This window comes from Varanus komodoensis, unplaced genomic scaffold, assembly GCF_004798865.1.
Source record: "Varanus komodoensis strain SLA01 unplaced genomic scaffold, ASM479886v1 scaffold1, whole genome shotgun sequence".
In the NCBI taxonomy this organism is placed as follows: Eukaryota; Metazoa; Chordata; class Lepidosauria; order Squamata; family Varanidae; genus Varanus; species Varanus komodoensis.
In genome coordinates, this window is record NW_025335268.1 from 39108474 (window position 1) to 39121896 (window position 13423).

General features: G+C 44.3%; 1 protein-coding gene across 1 annotated transcript in view; it reads right to left on the minus strand.

Moving 5' to 3' along the window:
- PPP1R14C (protein phosphatase 1 regulatory inhibitor subunit 14C) overlaps nucleotides 1–12941 on the minus strand; it is a 50993-nt gene extending 38052 nt beyond the window's left edge. Inside the window, exon 1 of the mRNA XM_044448838.1 lies at nucleotides 12663–12941. Within this exon, the coding sequence (XP_044304773.1) occupies nucleotides 12663–12941 (279 nt within the window). The remainder of the gene's footprint in view (nucleotides 1–12662) is intronic.
- Nucleotides 12942–13423: the final 482 nt, after the last annotated feature.

Here is a 13423-nt window from a genome sequence, read left to right on the forward strand (position 1 = left end):
CATCATGTCTAGCAATGCTAGCTGGGCTGATGAGAGCTGATCTCTGCACATGTATTGGGCTACAAGTCAGGTCTAAATCCACCTTACTTCAGCACAAAGTGGATTAAATAATATAATTTATAATTCTGCTTCAAACTGGCAGACCTTGTCGCTCAAACTTTCAATTCGCTCCTCAAAAAGTATGAACACTTTGCCTGGCAAGCAGGCTTTCCAAAGGCCAAGTTCCCATGTCCAAGTATGGCCATATGTACTCTTTTCAGAGTTGCTGAACAAAATAAATAGCCAGGGTGGGTGAGCTTCTGCCAAGTTATTTTCCCAGGCATGAAAAGGCTATAATTTGGGTATTAGATGAGCAGAGCCAGTTAGAGCCGGGGATCAGACTAGATGGCCTGGGAGGCCCCTTCTGACTCGCTATGTTTCTATAATATATATATGTTAAATAGTTTGCACTGCTTTCCAAACATTTTCTAGTAGGGCTGCAAAGAAACTTACAATAAATGAAAATTAAAGCAGTTTATGAAGTACACACACCCCTCTTTCTGTAGCAGGGAAGAGAAACAGATAGGGAGATGTCAAATCTAGGCTGTATCATTTTCCAAAAAGTAGTAACAGCTGTGCAACAAAAGGGTGCCTTGAGCAGAGGTTATTTTTTCCACCATCACCATTCCCAGTGCAAAGAGCTAGTAACTGCTGGAACAGCAAAGCAGCATCATACTGCTCAGATTTGCCTGCAAATACAGTAGGTACTCTACAATACTCTGGCTAAAAGCCTGAATGACATGGGGCTTCAGCATCATGGGAACCCTGCTCTGGTTTCTTCTGGCAGCCACAATATTAATGCTTTCTGATTATATATTAATCCCACTTCTGTACTAGAAGAACATAAAGTGCACATTGTGTATGAATTTATTTTTCTTTCAAGTGATTCTATACTGAATCCCTGGAAAGAAATTTTTGAGGTACAAAACTTTATTTCAATTTTACCTTTTTTCAAGAAAACACAAAGCATTTCATTTTTTTGGTACTTGTCCTAAGAAATAACCTTATCCAATTTCAGATTCTCTTAATGAGATATGGATTACTTTCAATGTACACTGGGAATTCCTTATTTTCTTTTCCTGTAGCAATTAAATAAGATCCTTAGTATAGGAAGGAGCCATCCTGAAATGACTTCCTTCTATTTTAGCATATCCATTACTGGGAAAAAAAAACCCTTAAAGGATTCCCTGCCTAATGACTTATTTATGTTCTAAATATAGACAGGCATCCCAGGCACTTCAGGTTAGAGACTTTTAAAGCAAAACGCACCATAAAGCATATTTTTAAAAGCCTTCCGTCTATGATCCATTCTCTGAAGAGTTAGGTCAGCCCATATTTATAGTTCTAACAATCACTCCACTTGCAAGCTTTTCTGCAAACTACTTCAACATAAATGAGGCCTATTAAAATTACAGCCTCTAGGAGGGCCCTAGCTGTGCTTTGCATGACGCACTTGAGGACACATACCACAGCCCATGCATTTCTTGGGCCAGTCACAACCCACTAAACAAAGTGACCCATGCCTGGGTTCCAAAGGGAGCCGATCACAGCACTAATCGTCAGCCATATGTTGCAGTAGGCACTTACCTTGCCTTAGGAAGGATTTCTTAAAGCCACATCTGATGTGACAACTGAAGCACTCATTTCATGCAGCCACCATTGGCTTTTATGGAATATTTGGCTGCACTCTGGCTGTACTGAAAGGCCCACTTGAGAACCAGCCACTGCTCTGCAACAGAGCTGCCTGAAGAGATCTTTCCTTCCACAAGTGGCCCATTGCAGCTTTCTGAAAACAAGGTAAATAGTAGCAAACAGTCCCTTGGGAGAAACATTGCTATGGACTTCAGTCCAGAATTAGCATTCAAATGGTACATGACCTATTTCATAAGCTTCTCTATAATGGCTGTCGGAAGCAGTCATGTGGATAGGAGACCCACATAGCTCTGCTCATTCCAGTGTGCTGGCCCTCAGGGATATAGCCACATTGGTGTAGAAAGGAACCAGAGCAGTCCTGTAGCTACATATTTACTTCCCACAGTGAAGCCTTTCTAATCCCAGAAGCCAATAACATGCAAGATGACGGGTCTGGTAGCTAGTGGGTTACTGCTGGGCTCAAACCTGGGTTCAGACTCCCCGTGGTCATGAATATTAGTGGCTGACCTTGGGCCAATGACACTTTCAAAAGTGCCTGAAAGTTGGACTTAAAGTATGTCTACAGGGGAATTGTTAACTGACACATCAATTAATTAAGCACGATACGAAAGGGGGTCTCTCAACAACAGAAATTATCATTGTTCATGCAGTGTAGAACAGGCTTATGATAAATTACATTCAAGGTAATTTGCATGCAGTGAAGCAATTCTTGCCCTCCTCACCAAATTACAATTCTTGGGATTTTCTGCCGAAAGGCTAATGACTCTCCAAACTGGTTCAAAACTTGTAGAGCAGTCTCATAATATTTCACGTAGTGGTGATTCAGGATAATGTAGTTGGGGCAAGTGACAAATGACTATGGCCCCAAATTTGTGAGGTTAAGAGATTTACGTTAAAACACGTGGGGGGGGGGCATCTATTTGACACAGTAGCCAAATACTTTCTATAAAGTTGAAAAAGCTCCACAAGATCTTATGAGCTATATCCAGTGATGTCATTCCACTAACAAAAGGGACCACCTTTTAACTCCTGCAGTTCCCCAAATCTGCTCTGCAGCACAGTAGGGCTAAGGGGGCCCTGCTATCTGAAGGACCATCTACACCCATATATACCTACCCACCCCCTCAGATCAGATCAGGAAGTCCTTCTACGAGAATCACCCCTCAGGGAGATGAGGGGGGTGGCAACTAGGCGAAGGGCCTTTTCCGCTGCCGATCCCCATCTTTGGAACTCCCTCCCTAGGAAAATTTGCCTGGTGCTGTGTTTATTTCCTTTTTGGCGCCAGGTGAAGACATGCCTTTTCAGAAAAAAATTTAATGCTCAGTCCCTGAATGCTGTGGCCCTTTTTAATACTATTATAGATGTTTTAATTTGTGTGTAATGGGTTTTATTATGTTTTAATACGTTTAATGTATTATAAGCCACCTGGGAAGGCATCGGCAGTTATAGGCGGCCTATAAATATGTGTATAAATAAATAAAATAAGGCAGACAGTTACTAAAAGTGAGAGGAAAGCTTTCAGGTACACAAACCAGCTTAATATGCTGAGTCATGGTGTAGGAGTCCCAAGCAACCCTTCTAAATGAGGGATGGAGCTCTTATTTTCCTCCTCTTCTGCATTATACAAAATCCCATTCCTGATGTGGGGACTGGGCTTACTTCTTCCAAAAGGCAATATTCCCAGGCAGTTACCACAAACTCTGAATCTGAACTTGAAGAAGTGGCAGGGTTAAGTTCTTGGTTCAAATACCAAGGCCAACAAGTCCCAAGATCAACCCAGCGGCTGCTGAGAACTAGGCTCTGTCTGGCTTGGGGAATCATACTATTGAACAGGAAGGGCCAGAGGGAAGGGACATGACCTAATATGTCTGACTGCTGGATGCCAGCTCAACTGAGCTCACCAACTGAAGGATGTCAGGCATTTCTGCCTTCTGGCCCACAAGTTGCAGGAACCTCCTGGAGGGCAGCATTAACTCCATTTTGTGGGGAAGGGAAAGAGGGATTAATTCTGGAATCAACATTCTGATGTGAGTAGTACTTATTCGTTCATATTAGCAGACTCATTAACTAGATGAATTGTCTTTTGCTAATGACCTCTGCAATACTCCTCCTGTATCATCAGGTCAGTCTGGCCAGCCCACTTTACCCCATTCAAGTCTGTAATTAACAGTCTTTCATCTTGTTCTGCTCAAAAAGGCAAAGGAAGAATAGGAAGAAAGACTAGCTCATGACTCTTATATCATCTAGAAATGGTTCCCAGAGGTGCTGGGGGGGGGGGGGTTAACAGGATTTCTTAGCAATGTATAATGATTTCTGATTGTTTTGGAAGCATCCAGATCTACAGAATGGGCAGTATACACCAAGCTTTTTAAGTAACCACAAGCTGCTAATAAAAATATGGCCTCTGAGCACACCATCACCTACAGTCTTAAAAACCAGCAAGGTGAGGCTGGCATAATAGGGAGCCCACACAAAAAACATTTAAGAGCACAAAATAGAACTAAGGTAATTCTGAGTCCAAAAGACCCTACACCAGTAGCATTTGGCTGGCTTCAGATGGGGTTGTTGATGGGTTAGAGTCCAAATTCAACAACAGCCCATCATGGATTGCCCAGTTATAATTCAAAAGTGGCTACATCTTCATGCTCCATATTTTATTTATTTATTTATTAAAAGCTTTTATATGCCATCCTATTATATAAATATCTCAGGACAGCTTACAGTACTTTAAAAGAACAATGTAAAACAACAACAACTTCCAATAAACGAATTAAAACAGTAATAATGTATAAAACAATAAACAGAAAATCACAAAACAAGAGTGACTGAACATTAAAAGCTATCGATTTTAAAATGCCTTTTAAATAAAAAGGCTTTGACCTGGCACTGAAAAGAATATAAGCTTGGCGCCAGGCATACCTCTCTGGGAAGTACATTCAAGTCTGGGCACCACCACAGAGAAGGCCCTACTCCGAGTTGAAGACCTTTTTACCAGAGCAGGACTTCTCCCGCAGATTTTGCTGTGTCTTGCTCAGCACATCAGGCACTATTCCCCCATCAGATTGCTCATGCATTTGAGGGCTCAGAAACGAAGCTCATGAAGGTCTGGCCACAAAAGAAAGTGTAGGGCCAGTGCTGTTTTCCAACATAGTAGCCATCGGAGGATGCAAGCCAGGAATATAAGTGATTCTTTTTAAGATTTATTTTTCATGAAAATGAGATGAAAAGGAAAACAAAAACAAGTTCCTGGATAGAGTATTTAATTTTTGTAATCTGACAGCTGATGCATTTCTTTCTTCCTGGCACAATGACTGTGTAGCTTCACTTACCATTTGTTATACAATAATTACACTAGCTTTCTCCAAGTTGGTGCCCCACCCCTTCAGATGTTTGGGACTACAATTCACAACACTCATGACCACTGACCTTGTTAGCTGGAGCTGAGAAGGACTGAGGTTCCAAATATCTGGGGAATACTAGGTTGAGAAAGGCCAAATTACAGCTTATACACCATGTACATTAATAAACCATAAGCCTTTTCCAGTTTCAAAAATGAATAATGCTTGTGATATATTCATATATTACTGTTTATAAATAGAACGGTCAGCATAACAATTTATATATTCAGCCATTAATGACTAAAGGGGCTCAAGTCATAAACAGTTACAGAAAAGAGCAAGCAGATGAACCATATCTTCCAGATTCCTAGCTTTCATTAAAAAGATTTCTAGGTCTTGTGGAACCCAAGACTTAAGGTAAAATATTCAGCCATTATTTTGGCTATTCATGTTTGGAAGAACTAGCCCTGTTCCTGCCTTTCAATGTTTTAGCCAACGAATGAAGTCACAGCATAGTTAACACACCCAAACTTGTGAAAATCTTGCCTGTTAGAAAATACTTAGAACCTCATGAAAAAAACAGAAATCTAGGAGTTCATTGTAGCTGAGCTTGGACAGTTGTGTGTCTACCAGAAACACCCACAGAGGGAAGCAGGAAAGACAGAAGTTTATGAGCTTTCTAAAGTGTGGCTTCTAGAGATATAAACTCATTTCTCCTACCACTGCTAAATATGCTCCCTTAAAGCTTCACTAGCACTCTCTAGAGCTGCCTTCCCAAATCTTGTGCATACCAGAAGTTTTGGACTTCAGCTCCCATCAGATTCATCCATCTTGGGCAATGACCAGGAAACCTTAAGGTTTCTTGATGCTTCTTAAACATAATACTCTACTGTAGTAATGCTGTTCAGGTTCCAGAAACTTCTATTACTCGGGGTAGATTTCTCAGTGCCATGGAATGTGATGGTAAACAATGAGCACATGTAAGGAAAGTGCACAGGTATGTTGTAGCAGGAACTAAGGGTGTGAACTACAACCACAAACTGCTGTGCCTTGCAACTTCTGCTCCTCCTCCAAATTCTTGTAGACTCTTGGGTCTCAATCTTTTGCACACCCTTTTAGTTACAAGCAATATTGTTACAGTTATTGCACTAAATGCTTCAAGGTAAAACTGTCCACTGAGTGCTCCACAGAAGGTGGTTGTACCCTTTCTTCCCACCACCATGATCAAAAAGCTATTTGAAACTTGTCTGAAATTTTTACAAGTTGTTTCCTTCCACTCAGAACATCATTTTGTGAGCAGCAAATTTAATGCTTAAAGAACAACCTTCTTTTCATCATTATTTTTACTGAGGTTCTAAATGAGATCCTATCTATTATGCACATCCTGGATAAAAGTCCTGCTGGGTCAAACTTAAGGCCTACCTACTCCAGCATTCTGTCCTCTCAGTGGCCAATCACACATCCCTAAATGGAAACCTGCAAGCATGACTTGGGCTCAGTAACACTTTCCTGCCAGCCATTCAATGAGAAAGTATGAGTAGATCGAAAGCTAAGAGGAAAAGGTGATTAGCACTGAAGAAATTTAACACAAAGTTCAATGCAAGGGAGGGAATGGCTAGAACAAACTTTCTGTAGTCAATCCCCAAAGCCATGATGTGCAAACCAATCTAAAGAAGGTAAAAACACCAGCTTGTGAAATTCCATTATGAAAATTCCAACAGCCAGTCTGAAATCTACACCCTCAAGACTGAAGATGTCCTTTCATTAAATCAGTTTGCTAGTCATACCTAGTGGAGTGACCTCGGCACACTCAGACATCCTTAAGATGACAAAATCCAGGATATCAAGTGATAAGAAATAAGGTTTTCTCAGTTATTCACTGAATTAGGAAAATGATTAATATTTAGAAAATAGAACTAGCAAAGGTACTATTTTGTAGATAGCTCTTCCCAGCCCACACCACACTCACATCCCTGTTTGGAAACAGGAAAACTGAGTGCTGCCTGGAGGTCTTGTACATTCCTAATGTGGGTAATGTTACAGTTCAAACAAGATGTAGCATTTATATAGCATTCAAGCTCTTTCCTATAGATTACATTCTCAGAAATCCAACTAGTTTGAAAGTCCACAACTGCTCCCCTAAAAAAGAATTATACTCAGATTTTTAAAAAGCCAGGTTCTTTCTTAAATTATGTTAATAAGACGATAAGATAAAAAGCATACTAAGATGATTACGCCTTCCTTTCCATTTTCATACAGTTACACTAATCATATCATAGGGAGCAACTGCCTGACTATGCAAAAGCGTCACATATGTAATAGCGGTGGATGTGGGTGTACAACAACAGCATGTAGCAGTACAAACACAAAGAAGATCCCATCATTGTCCCATTTGTCTTCCCTCCTCTTATACTATACTGATGTCTTGAGCCTTTCTTTCTTTTTAGGCTGGCCAGATCGGGATTGGTTCAGACGAGCAGCAGTGGCTGGAAGAGGCTTAAGAAAATTCCTTCAAATCGCATCTGCTCTCTTGTTTTCGCTGGGTCTTTGGTTGTGTTGGTGCCCCTGGATCCCAATTCAGTGAAAGGTGGCATACTATGAGACAGGTATCCATTTTCTTACTCAATTCATTGTTTCTAGTTATGGACTTCAATGTGACACTTGGAACATTCCACATCAGCCCTCCAAGGCTTACCTAGAAGGAACACAGTGAATGTTGTGCCACAAAATGGGCCAAACTGAACAGTGAGCCAGTGGGATGTAGCAGTTACGAGTGTAGGACTGGGACTCAAGAAATCTAAGTTCTAGTCCCCCCTGAGCCTTGAAGCTCACTGGGTGACTTTGAGCCCATCACAGACCCTCAGTCCAACCTAACTCACAGGGCTGTGAGGATAAGATTAAGAGGAGAAGGTGAGTTATGTAAGCTGCTTTGAGTTCCTTGAAAGGGAAAAAAGGTGGGGAAAATATAATTAAAATAAAATCTTGTGAGCATTGGCATTGCTGTTGAGTTGAAAAATCTCATATTCTAGCAAAAGCCCTACCAGATCAAAGTCTATGCAGCACCTTGAGAACTCCTTCCATGTTTACTGAAATTAAAGATGGAAAAAAGATTTCATAGTGAGCAGCAGATCATCATCTACTTCAAGGCACTGATTCAGCAACTCAACAAGACAGCCAACTACTCCACTCCAAATAGCACCAATATCTCTCCAGTCAGATATGTACTGGTGGCATTCCTTGCTTCTCTTCCTATGCTTTGTTATCAGCTAAATTCTTTCAGCTTCACTGTTCCATCTGGCTGCTTAACAGCTTCACTTTGAAAGCTTTGACCGAAGTGTCAAGTAAATACAGCTTTTTCAATGCCAATGTTGATTTTACCAACATTGTCATCTTCTTTGTATTGAGGATGGTGACCCCATCTTTGTTCATCCGCTTCAAGTACCTGCTGAAGATTTAAGTATAGAAGCTAGAAAGGACCAACAAGCTTATTTTCTCCTACAGAGGAATGCAAGAAATCCGTATGTTGCCTTTTCCTCATACGTCTTTAGGAAGAGAACCTGAGAATACCAAGACACTAGTACTGAATGCAGGAAAACTCTGTTCATCTGGCTTCAAAAGGATGGGGGAAGTGGAAGGGGACAACAGTTGTTGGTTTCTACAATGTTCCAAAGTTCTCTGGATGTGTGGAAATATGTGCTTAGCCCTAGATGCAATTTTACTAAGTTATGTAATTGTTAAGATCTCCATGCAAGATTTGACTGATGAACTCCACAGCAGAACTTCAGTGCAGGGAGAGAAGATCCTTGATTACCAATTATCTTGATCCCTGATGGAAGAGAGTCTGCAAACCAGGCTCCCCACTTATGCTGAGGGATTCGCCATCTATGACCAAAAGAGATACCTGCATGAAGATGTGCTTAGCTGCTATAGGTCCAAATGTCTTGCTGCAGGCATCCTCAACTGAATCCAGCACTCTTTTTGTGGTGCATCTTCAGGTTCACTGGCACCTGCTTTTCATCTCCATGTTTTGTAATGCCTTTCACCATTACATAATCTTTGTCAGTTCTGGTTTAGTCTAAAGTGGTGTCACACATAATGGACAACACCAACGTATCTTCAGTCAATTTTTTGTGAGACCCTCTGTCACATTCTAGACATTCGCTGGACACATTCTTTGTGGTTATCTCAGGCCTACCAGTTCTACACTGTTGGGCGCAGGGTGGGAAGAGATATTAACTTATTGACAACTGTTCCTGTAGAAAATAAGTGTGCGCTTAATCAATTTCTCCACATTTTCATGTTAGCTGCTTTGAGTTCTTTTTGCAGGAGGAAAGAAGGCAAGATAAAAATATAACAAACTACTGAGCAGGGTAAGGAAAGGGCTGCTTCCAGAAGAGCTCCTAGGCTGTGCTAGTTCCAGATTTTTGAAGGCCCTTTGGCAAGACGCCATCAATGGGCCCTCTCCCTGCATGAGTTTACCCTGCCACCCACCCTCTCTGTCACAAGCTGGTATTGTACTTCATTCCCTTTCTCAGCGTGGCTGCCACCTGCTTGCTTAACAGGTAGAGAGACACAGAACAAGTAAGCAGGGGCATCTACTGTTGTACCTTCTTACCAAGACCATTTCTGGACCAAACAAAGAGGCAGATAAACAAGCAGATTGGAACAATTAAAGGGGGAAGCAGCTCCGGGGTAATCTTGGCAGTGGGCCCCTGGTGGGATGTTGCCCCTTGGCAGGTGCCCATTTATGCCCAACTTTGATACCACCTCAACTCCTGGTGCTCCCAATCAAATGCTATTGTGCTATCATTCCTCCTTTCCCCCCCCCTTTAAGTAATTTTCTGTAGCCAGAAGCAAAGATTAAAGAAGCACTGGGAAAACATCAGAGGGTTACCAGTGGAATACATCACGGAACCCCATGTAACATTTTGCAAATGAGGCAGGGTGAAAATCTAGCTTAGAAGCACCTACAGCACGATCATTTCAATTCCATTCCCTCTTATGTTCCTTTTGCTGCCGGCATTAGACTGTGCCCTCTTTGGCCATGCATGCATTAAGACAAGTGAAGAGACTTGGTTGCCCCGTCCAATCTACTCTGGCCCTCACTGAGACAGGCTGTACCACTCCAGACTGCAAGTGTGTGGGTGGTTGTGCAAGGGAAGCAGAGAAGAGTCACAGAATGGTAGCATCTCAGTGAGATGGCTCAGCGCCACCCCTTGCCAACATGGCTTTCTACATGCATGGGATTTTATATTTTATTTATTGAGCCCTCACCTGCAGCAAAGACACCAGGCCCCTGCAGTCGCAATAGCAGCAAGATGCAGGAGGTGAAAAAACACCTTTCTCCCAGAGGCAACATGGGTCAGATCCAAATCAACTGTCCCACCCACCTGCTATTCAAATCCCTAAGAAATGTCAAGTTGCAAACTGCAAACTATTTAACAGCTGCCAGTGTTGAATCATCCTGGGTTGAAACCCTGTAAAAATTAACAGCACAATCTGATGACGTTCTAGACTGCATCCAGAGTGCCACAGGATCATTTGGGTTCCCAGATGTCCAATCCAACTGCTGGCACTGAAGGAACTGTCTTGGCTCCTTCTCTCATGTTGCAAAAACAACCTCAGAGAAAGGGTTTTGGGGAGGAGACTGACACCACTAGGAATCACCACTGTGTCACGGTGTTGCTTCGGTTTCCTTCTCTCCCTCTCCCAAATCCCATAGTCACACAAGGAAATCAGCCTGTAAGGATGTCTGTAATCTTGCAAGTTTGGATTTACTGAACTGCACCCAGCTCTTTCTCCAAGAAGCACTGTAACTATATTCAGAGGAGAAGCTGTTTGTTGTTTCCTGCTGCAACAGATTAAGGATGTTGGGGCACATGACAGAAAGAGAGAATGAATGACGTATTTTATGGACTACACCTCACCCCATCAGATGCATGATGTTGCATTTGATGGTGGGCTCCAGTTCATCAAAGCATTGCCATAATAGAGCATGTTTGTCCTGAAGGTACCACAAGCCTTTGTGTTTTAAAATCATGCTAAAAGAGTCCACAAGGGTATGTTCAGAAGCTGCATAAGTCATGCTTGAGTTCATCTAGAAGCTCTTTGAAAAAGAAATTGTGCAAGATTGACTTAACTTGATAAGCATTTGGTTTCTTTTGGCTCCTGGACAAGAAATGGTCTTCTATAAAAGTTAATTCTTGCTTTTGCATTATACATACTGAGCTGTCAGTCACTGCTCGCTCAACAGGAAGATTCCCAGCATGGAAGAAACTAAGCCAGATTCTCATTTAACTCGTCCATCTACAAGCCTCGACACATCCCCCCCACCCCCAACTCCAACAGAAAACACCCTGTTCAGAAACAGGCTGCCAACTACACTGAAGCGAGCAAGCCCTCCCCCCACCCCAAGACTTTGATCTCTTTCCTCTAGGCACTAAGTTACTAAAGAGAAGATTAGGGCAGGCAACAGTCGAGATTTAAAAATATATCTAATCACCTGTAGCCAAGCCTCTCTCTTTGCAGAAACATCCCGCAATACAGGATCAAGTTAACATGCAAATATAACAGAAAACAGAGACTATGCCTTTTCCCACTTTACGAAGGGATGGGGGGAAGCCCCACTTGACTCAAACCCAGTTCAGCCACAGATAGTTAAAACTAATTACAGCTATTTATTTCTGCCCAAGCCTGTGATTTACAATCATGCAGAGAGGTAACGAGACGGACCGATCGCCCTACATGACGTCTATAATTACCAACAGTGTGCAGTATAAAACGCTGGTGGGTTTTTAACGCAGAAAAGGCAGCACCCTCCTGCCCGCGTGAAAGATTCCCGGTATGCAGGGTTAAGGATTTCAGGCTAAGCTGGTGTAGGGAGAAACATCACATGACAGAGAGCGGGCACTAAGGCCGTGCAAGGCGGCCCCCGCCACCTCCCTAATATAACCAAACGGGCAGAAGGGTCAGCTCTTCCGAGGAGTAACTACTCGCACTTTAAAAGGCATTTTCGCCGTGCAAAGTGAGAGTCTTTCAGATATGCGCCACCCCTTCAAAGTAAGGGGCGCACCAGAAAATGCGGGGGAGGGAGAGGAAGAGGAGAGAACGCACCGGGAATGTCATTTGGAGGTGGCTACATTCAGGCGCACACGAGGCATTCTCAGCCGCGGAAAGCTTCCTATTCAAATAATGGCCCTTCTAAATGGCTTTGTGGTAAAGGAATTCCTTTTGTGGCGATATAGACTTTTTTTTAAAAAAATGTACACATAAAGAAGGGCAGATGGGTTTCTCAAACACCCTTCCCACCCCCCCACCCCCAAAATTATCCTAACCCACGAAAGCAATCACTAAAAAGCATTTGCTAGAATACCGGAGAGGTCGCTAGGAGTAGCCCAGCCTATGCTCTAGATGCCAAGGATCCAGAGAAGGGAAATTAAACTACTCCTGCTTTTTATTTGCTCAGCTCCCACGCGCGACCGTGGGCAGCAAGGGGTGGGGTGTGCCCGCGCGCCTCGACGGGGCGGCTGCCCCGGCAGCTCGAAGGGGGCAGCGCAAGCACCCTGCCCTGGCAGGAGAGCGCCGCCCGGCAGAGCCATCTCCCTCCGTTCCTCCCGAACAGGCGGCGGGTACCTCGCAGCCGTAGAGCTGCCCGAGCTGCTCCACGATCCACTCCTCCAGCACCAGCCTTTTCCGCAGCTCCTTGCGATCGTATTTGACCGTCACTTTGCCCTGCTGGTGGCGCCGCTGCTGCTGCTGCTGCACTTGCACCACCGCCGCCGCGGGGGCGACCGAATCCTCCCGGGACGCGCCGCCGCCGCCGCGGGGGCTCTGGAAGAAAACGCGGTTCCCTCCGCTTCCTCCAGTAGCAGCGGCGGGGCCAGGCTCGCTACCCCCGGTGACCACCGACATCGCCCGCTTCGGCTCCCTCGCGGGAGATCCGCTGCTCCGGAGCTCGCTTACTGCACGGAGCGCCGCCGGGGCTGCCGCTATGGCTGCCGACCAAGGCTCGGCGCCGCCGCGCAAGAGCCGAAGCGAGGGAGCGCGTCTCGCCTTCCCTGCACCTGCGGCTTGCAGCCTCTCATTGCTCTGCACTAGCCGCCGGTTCGGCTGCCGAAGAAGGGGAGGAGCGTCGGAAATCTGAAATCGGGGCGGGGACAGCGCCTTAAAGACACCGTCGAGCGTCTCCCGGACGCTGGAGTCGGTGCCGCGCTCTCCTCACATTCCTGATGGTTGGAGCAGTTCTCGCCTCGGCTGGCCGACCATCTTCCCGCCAGTCCCTGCGGGCTCTGACTTCTGCTTGCGGACGGGCTCTCAGAATTGCACGGGTCTCCGGGCTGAAGTTCACCAGGTCCAGCCTTGTCCAACAGGCTGCACCTGCTGGTGCTTGAATT